The sequence below is a fragment of the Amblyraja radiata genome, chromosome 3, assembly GCF_010909765.2.
Source record: "Amblyraja radiata isolate CabotCenter1 chromosome 3, sAmbRad1.1.pri, whole genome shotgun sequence".
Classification (NCBI taxonomy): Eukaryota; Metazoa; Chordata; class Chondrichthyes; order Rajiformes; family Rajidae; genus Amblyraja; species Amblyraja radiata.
This window is the reverse complement of record NC_045958.1, coordinates 85,900,429-85,921,541: the sequence shown is the minus strand read 5'-3', so window position 1 is coordinate 85,921,541 and position 21,113 is coordinate 85,900,429. Positions and strand designations below refer to the sequence as shown.

The 21,113-nt window shown below is 42.7% G+C and overlaps 1 protein-coding gene across 1 annotated transcript in view; it reads left to right on the top strand.

Moving 5' to 3' along the window:
• The window catches only part of dnah6 (dynein axonemal heavy chain 6), a 288,021-nt gene that overhangs the window by 185,507 nt on the left and 81,401 nt on the right, over window positions 1-21,113 (top strand). Inside the window, exons 54-57 of the mRNA XM_033018232.1 lie at window positions 5,844-5,967; window positions 11,864-12,060; window positions 14,721-14,924; window positions 20,403-20,528. Of these exons, the coding sequence (XP_032874123.1) occupies window positions 5,844-5,967; window positions 11,864-12,060; window positions 14,721-14,924; window positions 20,403-20,528 (651 nt within the window). The remainder of the gene's footprint in view (window positions 1-5,843; window positions 5,968-11,863; window positions 12,061-14,720; window positions 14,925-20,402; window positions 20,529-21,113) is intronic.

The following is a 21,113-nucleotide window of genomic DNA, read 5'->3' as shown; positions in this document are numbered from 1 at the left end:
TGCCACAGATGAAAGCCAAGTCAATCAATATATTTCAGGTAGAAATTGACAGCTTTTTAATTTGCAAGTGAGTCATGGGTTACAAGGAGTGTGCAGGAGAATGTAGGAGAATGGGGTTGAGAGGGAAAGATAGATCAGCTATGATTGAATGGTGGAGTAGACTTGATGGGCCGAATGCCCCAATTCTGCTCCTGGAACTTATTAGCCTCTTGAACCATTCTGCACAATCCTAACAACAACCCTACCTCAGCCTCGACCTAATATAAACATGTGAAACTTCTGTAAAGTTATGAAAAATAATGATTTAAGTAATTGAACTATGTAGTGAAGTTTTGAGTTTGAACGGCGATAATCAATATAGTTGTTAGTTTAGTTAGTTTAATTTAGTTTAGTTTAGAGATGCGGCATGGAAACAGGCCCTTTGGCCCACCGTGTCCGTGCCGACCAGACATGTACATTAGTTCCATCCTACTCGCTAGGGACAATTTACAGAAGCCCTAGTTTTCCACCAGCCTAAAAACCTGCATGTCTTTGGAGTGTGGGAGGAAACCGGAGCACCCGGAGAATGCGCACGTAGTCACAGGGAGAATGCACCAACTCCGTACAGTGTGATGTATATGTAATATAAATGCCAGTGCCTCTTGAGGCCAAAAGCTGAAGCTGGAAAAAGTGCCTGTGCCTCGTGACTGAGGTCAGGTGACCTTCGAGACGTTTCCTTGGTTCAGATTAAATCTTACTTACAAGATGTCGGACGTGTATTCATTGTGCTAGTCACAACAGTGCCTTACAGCTAACATTACATGGTGTCAGAAGTGGGACAAGAAGTCGGAACCGGCTTCTTGTGCGAAAGGAGGCGGTTGATGGCGTGAGTGTGAGCCCATCATACACTGCGAGGATCATTGAGGAAAATCGCGAGATATTCCAAGGACTGGGAAGGCTAAAAAGCATGAGTACAACATAGCGCTGCAAGAGAACGTGCAACCTAAGCAAAACCCACCCTGCACTATCCCCTATAAGATCAGGGATAAGGCCAAAGCCGCATTAGAGAGCATGGAAAGCTTGGGAGTCATAAAGCCCGTGAGGAAACTGACAGATTGGGTGAATTCAATGACTATGGTTAACAAGCCTAATGGCGAAGTCCGCATATGCCTTGACCCACATGACCTCAATGCGGAATGGTTCTCGAAATTTGAGGCTACAAGTGGGTACTGGCAGTTCCCATTGAGCGATGACAGCTCGCGTCTGACCACATTTAATACTCCCTTTGGGAGATACCGATACTTCGTGCTTCCATTTGGAATCTCATCAGCAAGTGAGATTTGGCAGCGGGCGATGCAGGAAGAGTTTGGCGATTGTATTCATTGTGCTAGTCACAACAGGGCCTTACAGAGAACATTACATGGTGTCAAAGTAAAAAAAAAAAAAAAGAAAAGAATGGCAGGACTCAAGCCTCCGGGGCCACTCTCCATGCAAGAAAACTTGGCCAAGAATTATAAGGACTGGATAAGGGCATTCCAGCTGTACGAGGCGGCAACAGAACTAACGAATAAACCAGATATGATTCGCTGTGCAACATTCCTCCATGTAGCCGGGCCGGCTGCTCAGGAGATTTATGAGACCTTTAAGTTTACCCAGGAGGCAACTGACAAAATACAACCGCTGAAGAACAAGTATCAGACATGCTGTGAACCAAAAAATAACTTAACTGTCTCAAGATATATCTTTAATACACGTAATCAGCGGCGAGCAGAGACCTTCTCCAGCTACCTGACTGCAGTGAAGTCTTTAGCTAATGATTGCGAGTTTGGCATTATCCATGACTCATTGCTGCGAGACAGAATTGTCTGCGGCATCACCAGCCAGCCACTCCAGGAAAAACTACTACAATGCGATGCTTTAACACTGGAAAAATGCAGTGACATGTGTCTGATAGTTGAAGCAGCAGCCGAACAGATGAAGCAGATTGCCCCAACCACCATCGACACCGAAGAGACTGTTGATTACGTGAAACGGGACAGCGCCAGACGGCCATGGGGCCGAGGCAGGGATTCGCGACCCAGACAACCACAGACAGAAATCCGTGATTCTGGTAAAGATACCGTCTGCCGGTCATGCACCCGCGGGCATAAAGGCAACTACTGCCCTGCTCAGTACATGAGATGTTATACCTGCGCTGAGATTGGACATCTTTCCAGATCCCCCAACTGTCCGGTAAATACAGCCGCCCACGTCCCCAACAATATGACCGGCTAATCAGACAAAAGGCCGGGGACTGGAGCCGTGACGTCTGCGACGTCGAGTTCCAGATGAACACTTCACCACTGCCTGAGCCAGTGAACGACGATGTTGATGTCTTCTACATTGACGCCGTGATTGAGTCGACGCGTGAATGGGGACAGATGTGCAGCATCAACAATGTGAACATTGAGTTCAAACTTGACTCTGGAACTCTGACATCCTGCCAGAGCACTTGTTCAGAAAGACTGGTTTTGCTTTACTGAAGATGAACATGACACTGAGATCATTCTCTAGACATACAATGAAGCCTGTGGGGCAGGCAAAAGGGAAGGTCAAAGTAGGTAAGAAAGAACACAGGGTTGTCTTTCAAATAGTGAGGGGGAATGTGAAACCCATATTTGGGAAACTAACTTGTGAAAAGTTAGGGCTTCTTGTGCGAAAGGAGGCAGTTGATGGCGTGAGTGCGAGCTCATCATACACTGCGAGGATCATTGAGGAAAATCGCGAGATTTTCCAATGGCTGGCAAAGCTAAAAAGACATGAGTACAACATAGCGCTGCAAGAGAACGTGCAACCTAAGCAAAACCCGCCCCGCACTATCCCCTATAAGATCAGGGATAAGGTCAAAGCCGAATTAGAGCGCATGTAAAGCTTGGGAGTCATAAAGCCCGTGAGCGAACCGACAGATTGGGTGAATTCAATGACTGTGGTTAACAAGCCTAATGGCGAAGTCCGCATATGCCTTGACCCACATGACCTCAATGCAGCCATTCGTAGGGAGCAATTCCCGATGACGACGTTCGAGAACATTGCAGCTCGCATGCCAAATGCAGAATGGTTCTCGAAATTTGACGCTACAAGTGGGTACTGGCAGTTCCCACTGAGCGATGACAGCTCGCGTCTGACCACATTTAATACTCCCTTTGGGAGATACTGATACCTCGTGCTTCCATTTCGAATCTCATCCGCAAGTGAGATTTGGCAACGGGCAATGCAGGAAGAGTTTGGCGACTTAGAAGGGGTGGAGATAGTCGTTGATGACATTCTCGTTTGGGGTGTGAACGCAGCACAACATGACGCAAGGGTGAAAGCCCTACTCGAACGGGTGAAAGAATCCGGCCTAAAGCTCAATCCCCGAAAGTCGGCAATGCGCTCAAATTAGATTGAATATGTGGGACACGTCATCAAGCAGGCGTGTCACCAAGCCCATCTCGTGTCAGCAGCATGCTACAAATGCCATACCCAACACGCGCCCGTTTCAATTGCCACAGATGCTTCCAACAGCGGATTTGGAGCGGTCCTGATGCAAGACAAGAGACCTGTTGCCTACGTATCACGACGTGTGAACGCGGCCGAGCGCAACTATGCAAATATAGAGAAGGAGCTGTGCTCCATAGTGTACGCATGCAGAAAGTTTTATGACTTCATTGTCGGTCAGTGCACAGTAATTCTTACTGACCACAAGCCATTAGTAGGCTTGCTCGCCAAGCCACTACACAAATTAAGCCCCAGACTCCAGCGCATGCGAATGCACCTGCTACGGTACGACCTGGAAATACGGTGGAAGCTGGGACGGGAAATGTTTGTCTTGAGGGAAAACCAAATCGTAGTCCCCCAAAGCATGCGGAGGCAGATGCTGAACGCGCTACATGAATCACATCTGGGAGTAGTGAAACTTAAACAACGAGCCCGCAATTTATTTGCGTGGCCCGGAATGAATGCACAGATTGAGGACACAGTGGGAAATTGCTCGATATGCCAGGTGACCAGGAAAGCACAAGAAAGCGAGCCGCTCCAACCACACTTCATCCCCAGCAGACCTTGGTCTAAGGTCGGCGCAGACATCTTCCATCTGGAGGTAGTTGACCATTTGCTTGTAGTAGACTATTACTCCAAGTACCCAGAAATAGTGCAACTGACAGACATGACGTCACATTCGATGATACGTGAGATGACGGGCATGTTTGCCCGGAATGGCATTCCTGACTTGGTGATGATAGACAACGCAAGACAATTTGTCTGTGCTGAGTTTCGTAGGTTTCCAGGATGACTGGGAATTTGCCCATGTCACCTCAAGTCCCATATATCCACAGAGCAACGGGCAGATAGAGCGCTGTGTGCAAATTATAAAAAGTATTATGAGAAAAGCCAAACGCAGCGGCCATGACCCGATGTACACCATCCTCGAATACTGCAACACCCCCCTTAACGAGACAGGCGGCTATGCCCCCTCACAGTTACTGAACAGTAGACTGTTAAGAAGCAAATTGCCATCGCTTCTATCACACTTACTGCCTCATCATGTCCCTCCCATGGGACCACAACTGACCATCCAGCAAGAAAAACAGGCAGCATACTTCAATGTGAAGGCAAGCAGCGAGCCGCTGCTGCGCCTGGAACCACAACAACAGGTGTGGTTTCATGCCAAACCAACTGAGTGGCAACGTGGCCATATTGCAAGAGAAAACCTGTCCCCTCGGAGCTACGTCATCTCTACACCGAGCAGTACTGAGTTCCACAGAAACAGGAAGGACATATACGACCTGTGCACGAAGCAGCTGAGCCATGCCCTGGCAACACGCAGCAGACAAGTGTGAACACTCCCACAAGGAGGAACCCCTTTCCCAGAAGGAGCTAGTCTCCCAGACTCAAGAGAACTATCACAGGTCGCGTCACAAGGTTCTGTGGTGGGGGAATCGGCTCAAAGCGAGTCAAGCCACACTCGCACACAACAGAAATGCGACACAGAACGAGTTGGAAATACGACTCGCACGACTTGTTATGTAAAATTGTTGGGCAATTATTTTATAGTTTTGGAGTATGAAGAGCACTGTGTTATTTATGGTACTTTATCCACATTAAATTGATTAAAGGTTCAAGTTATTAGTTTTGACCAACGTTGAAGGGGGAGATGTGATGTAATTAAAGTGAAGCGGAGATGTAAGGTAATTTAAGGGAAGCGGGAGAAGTGATGTAATTAAAGTGAAGGGGGAGATGTGATGTATATGTAATATAAATGCCAGTGCCCCTTGAGGCCAAAAGCTGAAGTTGGCAAATGTGCCTGTGCCTCGTGACTGAGGTCAGGTGACCTTCGAGAAGTTTCCGTTGGTTGTTCAGATTAAATTACAAGATCTTACAAGATGTCGGACATGTATTCATTGTGCTGGTCACAACAGGGCCTTACAGAGAACATTACAGACAGCACCCCACAGTCAGAATCAAACCTGGGTCTCTGGCTCTGTTGCCTGATGTTAAGCCTTTAAACAATTGGCAGGCTGTAACAATACAACATATTGGAACGTATGGCTACATGACTGTTTCATAATGAGACCCAAGTCACTATTCTCAGTGAATGGCTGAATATTCAGCTAGTTGGTATTATGGAGTTAAAACCTTATCTACATTTCAGGATGTGACGGGTTTGTATCATTTGATGAACACAAAACTGGTGATAGAAGAAAGTTGAGCAAAGTATAAGATTTTAATTGTGGGTGCAAAAAGTTTGACAAATCTTTGTCAAACTACTTGACAGACTACTTTTTTTAAAAGAAAAATATTTTTTACATGAATTATTGTTTGGAAGTACAACGCTTTTTAATTAATAGGCTGAACTCGATGCCACACTGACAACCCTTAAAGAAAAACAAAACAAGCTACGACAACTTGATCAACAGTTGGAGGATCTGCAAGAACAGTATGATAATATGATTGAAGAAAAGGAGGAACTAGGTGAGGTATTTTTAGAAATGTTCCACGATTATTTTCTATTTCATTTTTGATATTTGTTTTGGTTTATTGTTGTCACATGTACCAAACTACAGTGAAATTTTTTGTTTTGCTTTCTATTCAGCCAAATCATGCCATCCATGAGTACAATCAAGCCATATGCAAATGTAACAAGTAGTGCAAAACAGAAAAATAATCAAAGTGCAGAATATAGTGTTACAGCTACAGAGAAAGTGCAGATAAAAAAGTGCAAGGGTTGCAATGAGATATGTTGGGAGATCCTTAGCTTATGGGTTGTCCATTCAACTATCTGTTAACATTGGGAACAAAGTTGCTGAATTTGGTGGGCAATTTGGTGAATTTCAAGCTGTTTGTATCTGGAGAGTGGGAGAGTGGAAATGATTGGGGTCCTTGATTATGTTAACTACTGTCCCGGTGGAAGAATGTGTTAGTAGAGAGAAATTGGTTGGGCCTCTATTCAAGGAAGAAACAGGGGGCCATGAGACTCTCGTGGTGGGGGTGGAGATGTGGAGGGACTGGACATCCATGGTAAAGATGAGTGACTAGCTTCACAGTTCGCAACTATGTATCCCTCTTTGGCTTGCACCAGTTTCTTCCTAACAATTTGCTATCAGGGAATCAACCTTGCCTGAGATCATCTGTTGTCCATTGTGATCCGTCCTCCCTCTTTTCCCTTCCAGTTTTTCCCCCGTTCGCCCTACTATAATCAGTCTGAAGAAGGGTCCCAACCCTAAACGTCACCTATCCATTTTCTCCAGAGACTCTGCCTGACCCACTGAGATACTCCAGGATTTTGTTGCTATCTTCAGCATCGTTGATGTTGACTGGGGTGTGTACACCACACCGCTTCCTTGAAGTCAATGATTAGCTCCTTCATCTTACTGAGTTTGCGGGAGAGATTTTGCTTGACACCATGTTACTAAGCTCTCTATCTCCTTCCCATACTAGGTCTTAATATTTTATTTGAGTTCCTGCCCTCTGTGGTAGTGTCGTCTATAAATGGTGTTAGAGCAGAATTTAACTGCACAGTCGTGAGTATAGAGAATATGGTAATAGGCTGAGAATGCATCCTTGCAGGTCACTGATGTTCAGAATTATTGTCGAGGATGTTTTTTATTTCATACAAGATAAATAAAAAAGAAACCATTCGGTCAAGTGGCGCTAACGAATGTATCAGCCAATTTATTTTTGCTGACAATTTAATTTTATGGCATATAATGGAAAATATGGTAAAATGATGTCAGCAAAAAAGATGCTAGCTGATGTTCACATTTATAGCTTTCTTACTAAAGCTTAGCTCTGGCATAGCATGATACAGCATTGGCTTAAGTTAGAAAGCCATACAGGTAATGGAGTAGAGAAAATAAAGCTAAAGTAATACTGTACAAGCTAAGATTTTTGACGATCAAAATTAGGGTTGAAGTAAGTAAGTATTTTGTATTATTAGCTGTCAAAACAGATGGAAACAAGGTAGTTAATGATGGTTTATGTCACTTCTATCCTGACTCCACCTCTGCAATCAGAGGTTCCCTCGGCATTGTTTCCCCATAGTTCCATCAGGTTAAAGGCATGTTATTGCATATTTTAAGAAGCTGCTGGATGTGTTGATTTGATAATGCTGGACAAATCTCATATATTCTCTTGTACTTCAAACAATGCTATATCTTACTTTGGTTCTATCTTACTTTGAGGATACTTAAAGAAACACTGCCAGAACCAGACTTTGAGGTTGCGATGTTTCATTAACGTGATAACATGATATGTCTGCTGGAGCCAGACTCTGCTACAAGTAGTTCAGTGATATCTTACATACCATAGAACATACAAGTCTACATGACTAAAGTCACGTTTTAGTTTGCAATAGAATACACAAGTAAGAAAAATACGAGCAGCATGATAACTTTTAACCGTCTCATGGGATGGCCACAAACTCTCCAACCACTTCCACCCCGTGTACCTCGGAGTCACACTCGACAGGACACTCTCTTTCAAAACCCACCTTCAGAACACCAAAGCCAAGGTCAACACGCAACAACATCCTGCGCAAACTGGTAAACTCAAAGTGGGGCGCTGATCCACCAACCATCCGTGCAACTGCCCTAGCCCTGTGCTTCTCCACAGCTGAATACGCGTGCTCAAGCTGGTGCCGCTCCCACCACACCAAACTGGTTGACACAGCCCTCAACGACACCTGCCGCATTATCACGGGATGCATAAAGACAACGCCAGTCCCGTGCCTCTACGCCCTAGCCAGTATTGCCCCCACCCCCAAATATCAGACGATCCATCGTCGCCCAAGACGAGCGGAGAGCACAGGAGATCGATACCAGGCACCCCCTGCACGGACACACAGCACCTCCACCCCGACTGAAATCCAGAGCCAGTTTCTTGCAGACAGTCCCACCTCTCCAGACAACCAAAGAAACAGCAAGGACCAACATCTGGAAAGATGAATGGAACCAGCTCAACACACGAGCCCACGACTGGATGGAGAGAGGAATCACTCCGACTGAATGCCTCGCCAGCGGGCACGACCTCCCATGGCCAACCTGGAAGACCCTCAACAGATTACGAGTGAAGCAGGGGAGGTGCAAAGCACTTATGAAAGCATGGAACTACCAGGCAGAAGACACATGCAGCTGTGGAGCAGTACAGACAATGTCCCACCTACTGGAGTGTGACGACGCCCCCCAGTGCAGCCCCCAGGACCTGGCTGAACCGACCCGACCAGCTGTGACCTGCGCCAGATACTGGCAGAACGACATCTGAGATTGCAACGGACTCGAAGAAGAACTTTTAACCTTCGTTTCTTAATATACAGGGAACGGTTATCTGCAACTGCTGACAAGTAGATTCAGAAGCAGGGAGGGAACATACAGGCAAGCACAATGGAGACATTACCAGAGAGTACCAAGCTTTAATTCTTGATTTGCCAAACACGAACTTTCTTCCACAGGATAGTTCAATGTTTCATCCAAAATACAGTATTTGATGTTGTGAGGTACTCACACATTTAGTGTTCATCTGGTTTATCTGCTTAATTGTCCTTGAAAAATTGATGATAAGTTGGCTTGAAGCTCTGTAGTCAAATATTGAAAGTGCTTCTACAATGCCATTCGATGGCAAGCTCCATGATTTTGGTGCTGAAGTGATTAGTTCCTCATAAACAGAGACATCTATATTTGTATCAGATATAATTTCAATCACTGGAAAGTTTTGTTTTCCTTGATCTTAGTCTTACCATGACTCTTTAATGTTACGCCGTTCATCGGCTGGCAGCTTCGCCAGCAACTGTTCGTCCTTTCTACTTTTTTTGTTTTTAGTATGTTTAAAAGTGTGTTTTAGTGTGGGGGGGTGGTGGCGGGAAATAGGGGGAAAGTGTTTTTCAGTCACTTACCTCGGTGGAATGTGACTTTTCTCCGAGTCGCAATTTCGCCCTCCCTGGCGGCCTAACAGCTTGAATTGGTGCTGCCTCTCCTGGAGTCGGGCCCAGAGCTTAAGCAGCGGGCGCAGCGCGGACTTTCCATTTCGGAGCCGGATGTTCCCTTGCCGGGGATCGCCAGAAGAAGTGCTCCGATCGCTGGCCTGCGGACTATAACATCGTGCAGCCGCGGTCTGCGGAGCTTCTAGTCGAGGGCACGGCGTGGACTTTCCATCACGGAGTCTGGGATCTCTCGCCAGAGAAGAGCTCCGACCGTCAGCCTGCGGCCTATAACATCGTGAAACCGCGGTCTCCAGTAGGAAGTGGCCGATTCGGGACCTCCAAGAGTGTCCGTCTATACCAATGTCGGAGTTTCGAGCATCCCGACGAGAGGGCCTGCACATCGGGCCATCCGTAGCGGCGACTGCAGAGGGTTCATGGCCCCGACCATGGATGAACAAGGGAGGAGGACTGACTGAACGTTATTGCCTTCCACCACAGTGAAGAATGCTGATTCCACTGTGGTGGATGTTCATGTGTAATCTATTGTGTATTGTGCTTTTTTTGATTGTGTGGCTGCATAGTAAATCAAATTCCATTGGTGTATGTGGCAATAAATATGAACTTGAACTTGAACTAATTGAATGTAACCTAGATGTGAAGACTAATCACTCTCACTTCACCAGTGGAATTCGTCTCCTATTGTCCATTTTGAACCAAGACGCTAATGAGGGTTTGGCTGAGTGCTTTGAGGAGAACCCACTGACACCAGTGACCAGGTTTTTGTTAAGCACCACTTGATAGTACTGTCGATAGTATGCATATAAGCAACTTTTCAAAATAGAAAACGCTGGAAACTCTCAGAGGTCAGGGAGCATTGTGGAAAGGGAAACACAAGTAATATTTTAGGTTGAATGAAGACATTAATTCCGTTAAGTCTGCCTGATAGATACTGCCTTATTCGCTGTATACTTCCAGTATTTTCTGTTTTAATTTCAGATTTCCAGCATCTGCAGTTTTTTTGTTTTCATACTTTGCAAAATATATTCAGTAATGTACTGCGATGAATAATGTCAATTGCTACTTTTTTTTACTAATAAACAGGATGATTTGTTATGGAGAACAAGGAAATGGCAGATGATTTGAACAGGTACTTTGGATCCGTCTTCACTAAGGAAGACACAAACAATCTCCCTGATGTACTGGTGGCCAGAGGATCTAGGATGACGGAGGAACTGAAGGAAATTCACATTAGGCAGGAAATATTGTTGGGTAGACTGATGGGATTGAAGGCTGATAAATACCCAGGGCCTGATGGTCTGCATCCCAGGGTACTTAAGGAAGTGGCTCTAGAAATCGTGGATGCTTTGGTGATCATTTTCCAATGTTTTATAGATTTGGGATCAATTCCTGTGGATTGGAGGGTAGCTAATGTTATCCCACTTGTTAAGAAAGGTGGGAGAGAGAAAACAGGGAATTATAGACCAGTTAGCCTGACATCAGTGGTGGGGAAGATGCTGGAGTCAATTATAAAAGATGAAATGGCGCACATTTGGATAGCAGTAACAGGATCAGTCCGAGTCAGCATGGATTTACGAAGGGGAAATCATGCTTGACTAATCATCTGGAATTTTTTGAGGATGTAAATAGGAAAATGGACACGGGAGAGCCAGTGGATGTAGTGTACCGGGACTTTCAGAAAGCATTTGATGAGGTCCCACATAGGAGATTAGTGGGGAAAATTAGAGCACATGGTATTGGGGGTAGGGTACTAACATGGATAGAAAATTGGTTGGCAGACAGGAAACAAAGAGTAGGGATTAAAGGGTCCCTTTCAGAATGGCAGGCAGTGACTAGTGGGGTACCGCAAGGACCGCAGCTATTCATAATATACATTAGTGATTTCGATGAAGGGATTAAAAGTAACATGAGCAAATCTGCAGATGACACAAAGCTGGGTGCAGTGTGAACAATGAAGTGGATGCTATGAGGATGCAGGGTGAGTTGGACAGATTGGGTGAGTGTGCAGATGCATGGCAGATGCAGTTTAATGTGGATAAATGTGAGGTTATCCACTTTGGTGGCAAAAACAGGAAGGCAGATTATTACCTGAATGGTGTCAAGTTGGGAAATGGGGAAGTACAACGATATCTAGGGGTCCTTATGCATCAGTCACTGAAAGTAAGCATGCAGGTACAGCAGACAGTGAAGTCTCTGTGGAATTATCTGCCTCAGAAGGCAGATGATGCCAATTCTCTGGATGCTTTCAAGAGAGAGTTAGATAGAGCTCTTAAAGGTAGCAGTCAGGGGATATGGGGAGAAGGCAGGAACTGATTGTATTGATTGTGGATGATCAGCCATGATCACAGTGAATGGCAGTGCTGGCTTGAAGGACCGAATGACCTACTCCTGCACTTATTGTCTATTGACTGGCATGTTTTCTTTCTTTCTGTTTAGCTCGCACAATGGCCCTAACTCAGGCTCGACTAGAGCGTGCTGGAAAACTTACTGCCGCTCTTGGAGATGAACAAATTCGTTGGCAAGAGAGCATAATTCTATTTGAAGATGAAATATCAAACATAATTGGAAATGTCTTCATTGCAGCAGCATGTGTTGCCTATTATGGTGCATTTACAACTCATTACCGACAAATGGTATGGCAATAGAATCTTATATTCATATATTTCATAACAATGTAGAAGGAGGCTATTCGGCCAGCTGGGTCCATGCCAGCTCATAGAGCAATCCCATCAACATTTTCCCACCTCTTACTTTGTTGTAACTTCTCCTCTATCACATACCCATCAGATCTTCCTGTGGCACAACATACAAATTGCACAAAGGTCAGCACCGAACCACAGTAACTGGGGTTGTGACTTAGCAATCTCACAACTACCTGTTGCGCCACCATGCTATCCCAAGAATGTGTTTAGATGGCTCAGTGGCTCATGAACAGAACTTAATATTAAAAATGCATGGAGTTACGAATCTCTGCAAAGTATAGAATTATTTTTACAATTTGTTGTGACCCTGAAAGCCAATAACCTTTTCAGACTTTCCACAAAGAATCGGTTCAAGATTAGAATTTTACCAGCAATCTATCTTCAGTTTTTTTCTCAAAGTAATAACTTTATTCAGGCTCAGATTTATTAAAAATAACAAATATTTGTATTTATATATCACCTTTATCCATAGCTTTCATGATCTCCTAAAGCACTTTATAGCATGCAGTTCCTTTTGTAATATAGGAACCACACTTGCACAGAGCAAACTCCCACAAACAGCAAAATAATTCATCTATTTTTATTATTAAAACAGAAAATACAAGAAAATGTTATCAACACTTATGGAGGGAAAGAAAATAGAATTACCAATTCAGGTTGATGACCCTTCATAGTATTAAAAGTTGATGATCCGTTCTCATGACATTGACGCATTTGACAGGCAATGGACCTGTACTCGCTGGGTTTTAGAAGGATAAGGGGGGACCTAATTGAAACTTTCCGAATATTGAAAGACCTGGATAGAGTGAATGTGGAGAGAATGTTTCCATTCATGGGAAGGTCTAGGACCAGAGACCATAGCCTCAGAATAAAAGGATGTACATTTAGAAGGATTTGTTTAAGAAGGAAGGGTCTCGACCCGAAATGTCGCCTATTTCCTTCGCTCCATAGATGCTGCCTCACCTGCTGAGTTTCTCCAGCATTTTTGTCTACCTACCTTTAGAAGGAGATAAGGATGAAGTTCTTTAATCAGAGGGTGGTGGATCTGTGGAATTCATTGTTAAAGAATAACTTGGAGAGCAACCACCAACAAGTAGACTTTTTAAAAGTTAAAATCAGCAAGTTTCTGTCAATGACACCTCCCATGGCTTTGATGATTATTGAAGAAAACTAACTAGGTAGAAATTAGCTGGACTGAATTTGTCCTGCTTTTATTAGCGGGATATCTTCCAGTCCCTTGAATTTCTACTGCTGTCTTAAACATATTAATAAAACTCTGTATCCAATGTTTCTATGGGATCATTCAACTCAACCTTTGACTGTTAATTCTATTTTTCTTACTCTTCCTGTAATTGTACATTAATCAAATTTAAATTCAATATCCTAGGCCATACATCTTGATCCATAGTCTGTGTATTTCACTAGGAATTCAGTATACTTGATTGAGGAGATTTAGCAATTGCTTTCCTTTTTCACAAAGGTCCAAAATCCTCCAGAGATCTCCATACTGAATGTATTTATCAAAGTTTCATGACTATAGCAAGAGGAATGAAAAATGGCACCTTTTGTTAGCTCTGATTGCCAAATCTAGGCTATGGATTTAGAAATGAAAGTTTAACTTGTTTACATTGTGTATTAAGCTACTTAAGAGATTTGCCTTCCAAATATTTTGCAGATAATTGGTGCTGACTTTGCCCAAACTTAATGTTAGTTTTATCTATGCAGATTTTTTTTGTCAGGTTGAGATCCCCAGTGATAATTGATAATGTACTTACTTGATTCAGGTTCTTTCCCCACAGGGATGAACCAGAACCTGTCCTGGGCTTCCACCATTTCCTGTCCCATTTTAAGAATTTAAGACAGGCATTCAATGACATTTGTAAAAATATTGCTTCCAATTTTAATACAGTGAATGGCTGGAAAAGGCTTTACAATATGGAAATATAGCAGAACTTTCACAGTGGAATCAATTAGTTTATCATTCTCAATTTGTTCTATATTTATAGTGCCTATTAATGTTAACATTATTGTGTGGCGGTCCCTGGGGGGTAGGCCACTCCTTGGATCATCCCCCTCGCCGATTGAGGGACAGGGGCGTTGGTCTGCCACGGGGTTTCCTGACGACACTCCCTAGGGGTTCTGACAAGGGTGTCGTGGTGTGTACTCTGACTGTTGGAATTAAAAAGCTTCTTTTGAATCCGCATGGCGTCTGGTCTTTTCCTGACCTTGACCAGGCCACTACAATTGCAAGAATATATTCTCCACCATCCATAATTGGTGTATTCTTAAACATTAAGTATAGACTAACGTAACATCAAGGTAAAATCCAGTGTATTGTGTTGAATATATAATTGTCTTCTGGTTAAACTTCTGTATTTCCTTGCAGCAAGATTTATAAAACTATATTCTAATTTGTTTTTTGCTATTATAAATACTTTAACAATATACTCAGTGAATTTAATTGATAGTTTATTTTTCATATCTGTATTTGTTGCATATTTCGAATTCATGCCTCTTCATTGTAAAACAAAACTTATGTATGGGACCTGCTTCTTATTTTTATTTATCACAGTTCTTGATTTTTTTTTTAGCTAATAGACCACTGGATTAAATGCTGCACAGAAATTGGAATCCCCATCAGTGCAAATTTCAGCCTCATTAATATCTTAGGAGATCCCTTTGAGATTCGTCAGTGGAACACTGATGGTCTCCCACGTGATAACATTTCTACTGAGAATGGCATTCTTGTGAAGCGAGGTCATCGGTGGCCCTTGATGATTGATCCACAGGATCAGGTTAGAATACATACTGTTATGTTGCATTATAAAATGTTACATATTCTTCATGGAATTGCAATGCTTTATACTTTGATTCGCTCGTGTGTCAGACGACGTATAGCTATCTGTTGGCTTCTGTCGTCGTCCAACATGTTGACAGAATTGGTCGCCCGACGTGTCACAAAGTGCATCGTACAATACAATACAACAATACAATACGGTTTTATTCATCACATTGCACATAAAGTGCAAGTGAAATTAATTTGCCAGCAGTGGTACAATGATAAAGAACACACAAACACACAAAAAATTTAACACAAACATCCACCATAGCATTCATCACTGTGGTGGAAGGCACAATATTTGGCCAGTTTCCCCCGTGGTTGGGACCTCAACCCTCCGCAGCCGCCGCTGCGGGCGTCCAGATGGTAAAAGGACAAGGTAAAAAGTCCAGGTAAGTCCAGAATCGGCTATTCCCCACCGGAGACCGCGGCTTCAGGCTGGTGTAGGCCGGCGGTCGGAGATTTAAAGTTCGCGCCGCAGCCAGAAGCACCGCAGACTGCAGGACAGTCTAAACTCCCCTCCAGGGATCCCCGGCGAAGGGAGTGTTTCGAGGAATCGCCATGAGGAGGCTTCTGTCATGATCCCCTGCTTTATACTGTGGCTTTATCTTTCAGTAGCCCTTTTATACATTTTGTTCTTCATAGTCATTTTTGGGTGAACTAATAATTAAAATTCTAGCTTAATTACATTATATCCACTTCTGAAAAGGTATGTTGATATGCAAACATAAATACGCAAAGTTGACTAGACACAAGGGACTGCAGATGCTGAAATCTTGAACAAAACACAAAGTGTTAGAGGAACCTAGCGGGTCTGGGGAAGGAATGGACAAGTGATGTTTTGGGTTGGGAACTCTTCAAGTTTGTCCATTCTTCATAACATTGAAATGTTTGTTATTTTCTGCGCTATTGTAAGGGTGGGTTTAAACTAAATAGCGGGGGGGGGGGGGGTGCGTGGGGGGAGACAAACTGAAAATACAAGGATGGAGTTCAAGGGAAAGAGAGTATAGGAAAAGTTAAGAAAGACATCAGAATTAATGGGGCAGAAAGCTCAGGAAAGGGTAGGAGATTATGGCCAAGTGAAATAGGAATCAATGTGAAAGGTGAGGGAAGTAATGGATTAAAAGTATTATATATGAATGCACGAAGTATAAGAAATAAGTGGATGAGCTTGAGGCTCTGTTAGAAATTGGCAAGTATGATGTTGCAGGAATTACAGAGACATGGCTGCAAGAGACCCAAGGCTGGGAACTGAATAATCAGTGGTATACATCCTACCGAAAAAACAGACAGGTGGGCAGAGGGGGTGGGGTAGCTCTGTTTGTAAGGAATGAAATTCAGTCCCTTGCGAGGGGTGACATAGAATCAGGAGATGTAGAGTCAGTATGGATAGAACTGAGGAATTGTAAGGGTAAAAAGGCTCTAATGGGAGTTATCTACAGGCTCCCAAACAGTAGCCTGGATATAGGGTGCAAGTTGAATCAAGAGTTAAAACTGGCATGTCACAAAGGTAATGCTACGGTTGTTATGGGAGATTTCAACATGCAGGTAGACTGGGAAAATCAGGCTGGTACTGGACCCCAGAAAGGGAGTTTGTGGAGTGCCTCCGAGATATATTCTGAGAGCACCTTGTACTGGCGCCTACCAGGGATAAGTCAATTCTGCATTTAGTGTTGTGTAATGAACCAGATTTAATCCTTCGAGGTAAAGGAGCCATGAGAACGTAGTGACCATAATATGATGTTTTAATCTACAATTTGAGAGGGAGAAGGGAAAATCGGAAGTGTCAGTATTACAGTTGAGCAAAGGGGACTATGGAGCCATGAGGGAGGAGCTGGCCAAAGTTGACTGGAAAGATACCCTAGCAGGGATGACAGTGGAACAACAATGGCAGGAATTTCTGGGAATCATACAGAAGGTTCAGGATAAGTTCATTCCAAAGAGGAAAAAAGATTCCGAGGGGAGTAAGGGGCAACTGTGGCTGACAAGGGAAGTCAGGGACAGTATAAAAATAAAAGAGAAGAAGGACAACATAGTCCAGAGCGGGAAGCCAGAGGATTGGGTAACATTTAAAGTGCAACAGAAGATAACTAAAAAGGCAATAAGGTGAGAAAAGATGAGGTACGAAGGTAAGCTCGCCAAGAATATAAAGGAGGATAGTAAAAGGTAGTTAAGACCATAGTTGGACCCTTGAAGACTGAAAAGAGTGAATTTATTATGGGGAACAAGGAAATGGCAGATGAGTTGAAAAGGTACTTTGGATCTGTCTTCACAAGGGAGGACACAAACAATCTTCCTGATATACTAGCCAGAGGATCTGGGGTGATGGAGTAAATCCACATTAGGCAGGAAATGGTGTTGGGTAAACTGATGGGACTGAAGGCTGATAGCTCCCCAGGGCCTGATGGTCTGCATCCCAAGGTACTTAAGGAGGTGGCTCTAGAAATTGTGGACACATTGGTGATCATTTTATAATGTTTTATAGATTCAGGATCAGTTCCTGTGGATTGGAGGGTAGCTAATATTATCCCACTTTTTAAGAAAGGTGGGAGAGAGAAAACATGGAATGATGGACCAGTTAGCCTGACATCTGTGGTGGAGAAGATGCTGGAGTCAATTATAAAAGATGAAATAGCGATCCATTTGGATAGCAGTAACGGGATCGGTCCGAGTCAGCATGGATTTACGAAGGGGAAATCATGCTTGTCTAATCTTCTGGAATTTTTTGAGGATGTAACTAGGAAAATGGACAAGGGAGAGCCAGTGGAAGTAGTGTACCTGGACTTTCAGAAAGCCTTTGATAAGGTTCCACATGGGAGATTAGTGGGCAAAATTAGAGCACATGGTATGGTACAGACATAGATAGAAAATTGGTTGGCAGACAGGAAACAAAGAGTAGGGATTAACGGGTCCCTTTCAGAATGGCAGGCAGTGGCTAGTGGAGTACCGCAAGGCTCGGTGCTGGGACCGCAGCTATTTATAATATATGTTAATTATATAGATGAAGGGATTAAAAGTAACATTAGTAAATTTGCAGATGACACAAAGCTGGGTGGCAGTGTGAACCGTGAGGAGGATGCAGGGTGACTTGGACAGGTTGGCTTAGTGGGCAGATGTATGGCAAATGCAGTTTAATGTGGATAAATGTGTGGTTATCCACTTTGGTGGCCAGAACAGGAAGGCAGATTATTATCTGAATGGTGCCAAGTTAGGAAAAAGGGAAGTACAGCAAGATCTGGGTGTCCTTGTTCATCGGCCACTGAAAGTAAGCATGCAGGTAAAGCAGGCAGTGAAGAAAGCTAATGGCATGTTGGCCTTCATAACAAGATGAGTTGAGTATAGGAACAAAGGGCTCCTACAATTGTACAAAGCCCTAATGAGACCACACCTGGAGTATTATGTGCAGTTTTGGTCTCCAAATTTGCGGAAGGACATTCTTGCTATTGCGGAAGTTCAGCGTAGGTTCACGAGGTTAATTCTCGGGATGGGGGGGACTGTCATATGTTGAAAGAATGGAGCGACTGGGCTTGTATACACTGTAATTTAGATGGATGAGAGGGTTTCTTATTGAAACATATGATTATTAAGGGATTGGACATGCTAGAGGCAGGTAACATGTTCCTGATGTTGGAGAGTCCAGAACAAGGGGCCACAGTGTAAGAATAAGGGGTAGGCCATTTAGAACGGAGATGAGGAAAAACTTTTTCACCCAGAGAGTTGTGAATTTGTGAAATTCTCTGCCTCAGAAGGCAGATGAGGCCAATTCTCTGAATGCTTTCAAGAGAGAGTTACATAGAGCTCTTAAAGATAGCAGGATCAGGCGATATGGGGAGAAGGCTGGAACGGGGTACTGATTGTGGTTGATCAGCCATGATCACAGTGAATGGTGGTGCTGGCTCAAAGGGCCAAATGGCCTCCTCCTGCATCTATTGTCTATTATCAGAGATATATAAAACTTTGACAGGTTTGACACTCTGCCAAGTGAGTCCTTTTTTTAATCCAGCTGTTTTCTAGGTGGGCCTTGGTCTGCCCCATACTATTGTATTTTCCTTGAACAAAGTTTTATTGATGAGCAGGCTTCACCACTAGCTTTATCTGTGAGTACCTGCTCCACTTAGTAAATGCAATCTTTTTTTAGGGGTCAGATGAAAGCGTGAGCAGCATGCCAGTGATGAAATATTCTGAACCATTAGCAGTACAATCTCCAAGAAATTTTAACACTCCTTTTGACACTCCTTTACTATCAATGCACTAATTATTTGAAATGTCCAATTATGCATCTATTTTGTGCATCAGCGATGAGCAAAGACATACAGGCAGAATGTAGGATGCAATTCCCAGATAAGAACTCAATTGAATCATTAGCCCAGATATTCTTGGGAGATTGAGTTGTCTCAATCAACTCAATCAATTAATTTAATTATCTTAAATGTATTTAATTGTTTTAAAAGTGTTGTATGTGTTTGACCTTTAATATATATTCTTAGTGTGATTATTTTAGAACTAATTTTACAGGCATCCTGTCTGCTCATTTTTCATTTAGCTAGAATGGGTCTTTAAGCAACATCTTTGTCTATCAGGAAAACGGTCCTGATCGTATGTCAGAATGTGTCACGACCTTTGATGGATTTGAAAACCTCAGAAATTTAGCAACCTCAGAAAATAATTTTAAACGAAAACACTGGGAAAATATGTTACGTAAAAAAGCTATTGGAGAGGATTATTTTACTCAATATTAAATTGAGATAGGATTTACTCAATTTAGAAGTGCATGGGCCAATTAGGGATAGTCAGCATAGCTTTGATTACATTTTTGACGAGGTTTGCAAATTTATTTTGCAATTTTCTGCTCTTTCCCAATTTGACAGAGTTTTCACTGACAGAGGCTTCAGTGGTTACATAATCTGGAGCGAGATTGCAAAAAAACAGCTCTTTGCATAGAAATATATTTTTTGTAAGATTACAAACTTATGTAATAGTATATTTTCCATATCGGAAGTGTACATTAAAATATATTCTTCCCTTGCTTTGGAAACTGATAAAGCAATCTCTTCCTATGATACTCGTACAACAATACTTTATCAACCAATGTAACATAATTTCCAGTTAATTAAAATATAAACGCTTTTCAATTCTGCCTACAATACCATCAGAATTCCTTTGCCAGTTGACCATGCATCCACAGGGGCATTATTGTTGAGAGGAAAACTTCCCATAGAAATGCATCTCCACTTATCACATATGATTCTTTGGGGAAAAAACGTTTTGTGTAATAGAAAATTATGATACGGACGGTTTACTAGGAATGCAACCTCTCTGGATGCATTGTATTTTTTAAATCCTATGGTGAACAAATATTCAAAGTTGATGTGGGAATCTTAATACCTACATTTATGAGTGAAATAGTTGATAATGCATCTCAAATTATTTACAGGCAAATCGCTGGATAAGAAACATGGAAACTAAGAATGGTTTGAAAATAATTAAACTAACAGACAGTGGACTTTTACGCACGTTAGAAAATTCTATTCGACTGGGCATGCCTGTGCTTTTAGAAGAGGTAAATGTATTCTGCCATACTCAATTTTCTTCTCACTTAAATAAACAGTTTGGCTGCCAAAAACACAAAAAGTGTACTTATTGAAAACCTTTTCTAGCTCCAATATAAAACTGAAATAAAAAAACAAAATAGTTCTCTCTCCATGAAAATTTATACTGGTGGATTTAAGCTCTAATTACGAAAAGCCAAGAATTTATTGTCTTAGGAAATCAGAAATATATACATCACTTCAAGTTCGATTGCCTTTTGACAGCCTTGAGGAATGAATACCATGTTTTTTATATACAGCAGGGAAGGGACAAGGAGTGAGTAGATCTCAGGCAGCTTGATCTAAGACACTGCCTGTGGATTGTCTGGCATTCAATAAGCTTATGGTGTTGAAGGCCAGTTCATTACTTCCAAATGTACCTGATAGTCAGGGACATGTTTAAAAATTATAACCAAATATTAAAAAAGATCAATTAAAGACAGAATTAACATGCATAAAGTAATTAAAACAATCAAAATAATATTTTTTTCATAAAACATACTTATCTGTCCAGTGAAGATTGGCAATCCTTTTTAAATTAGTTTAGCCCCTCTAGG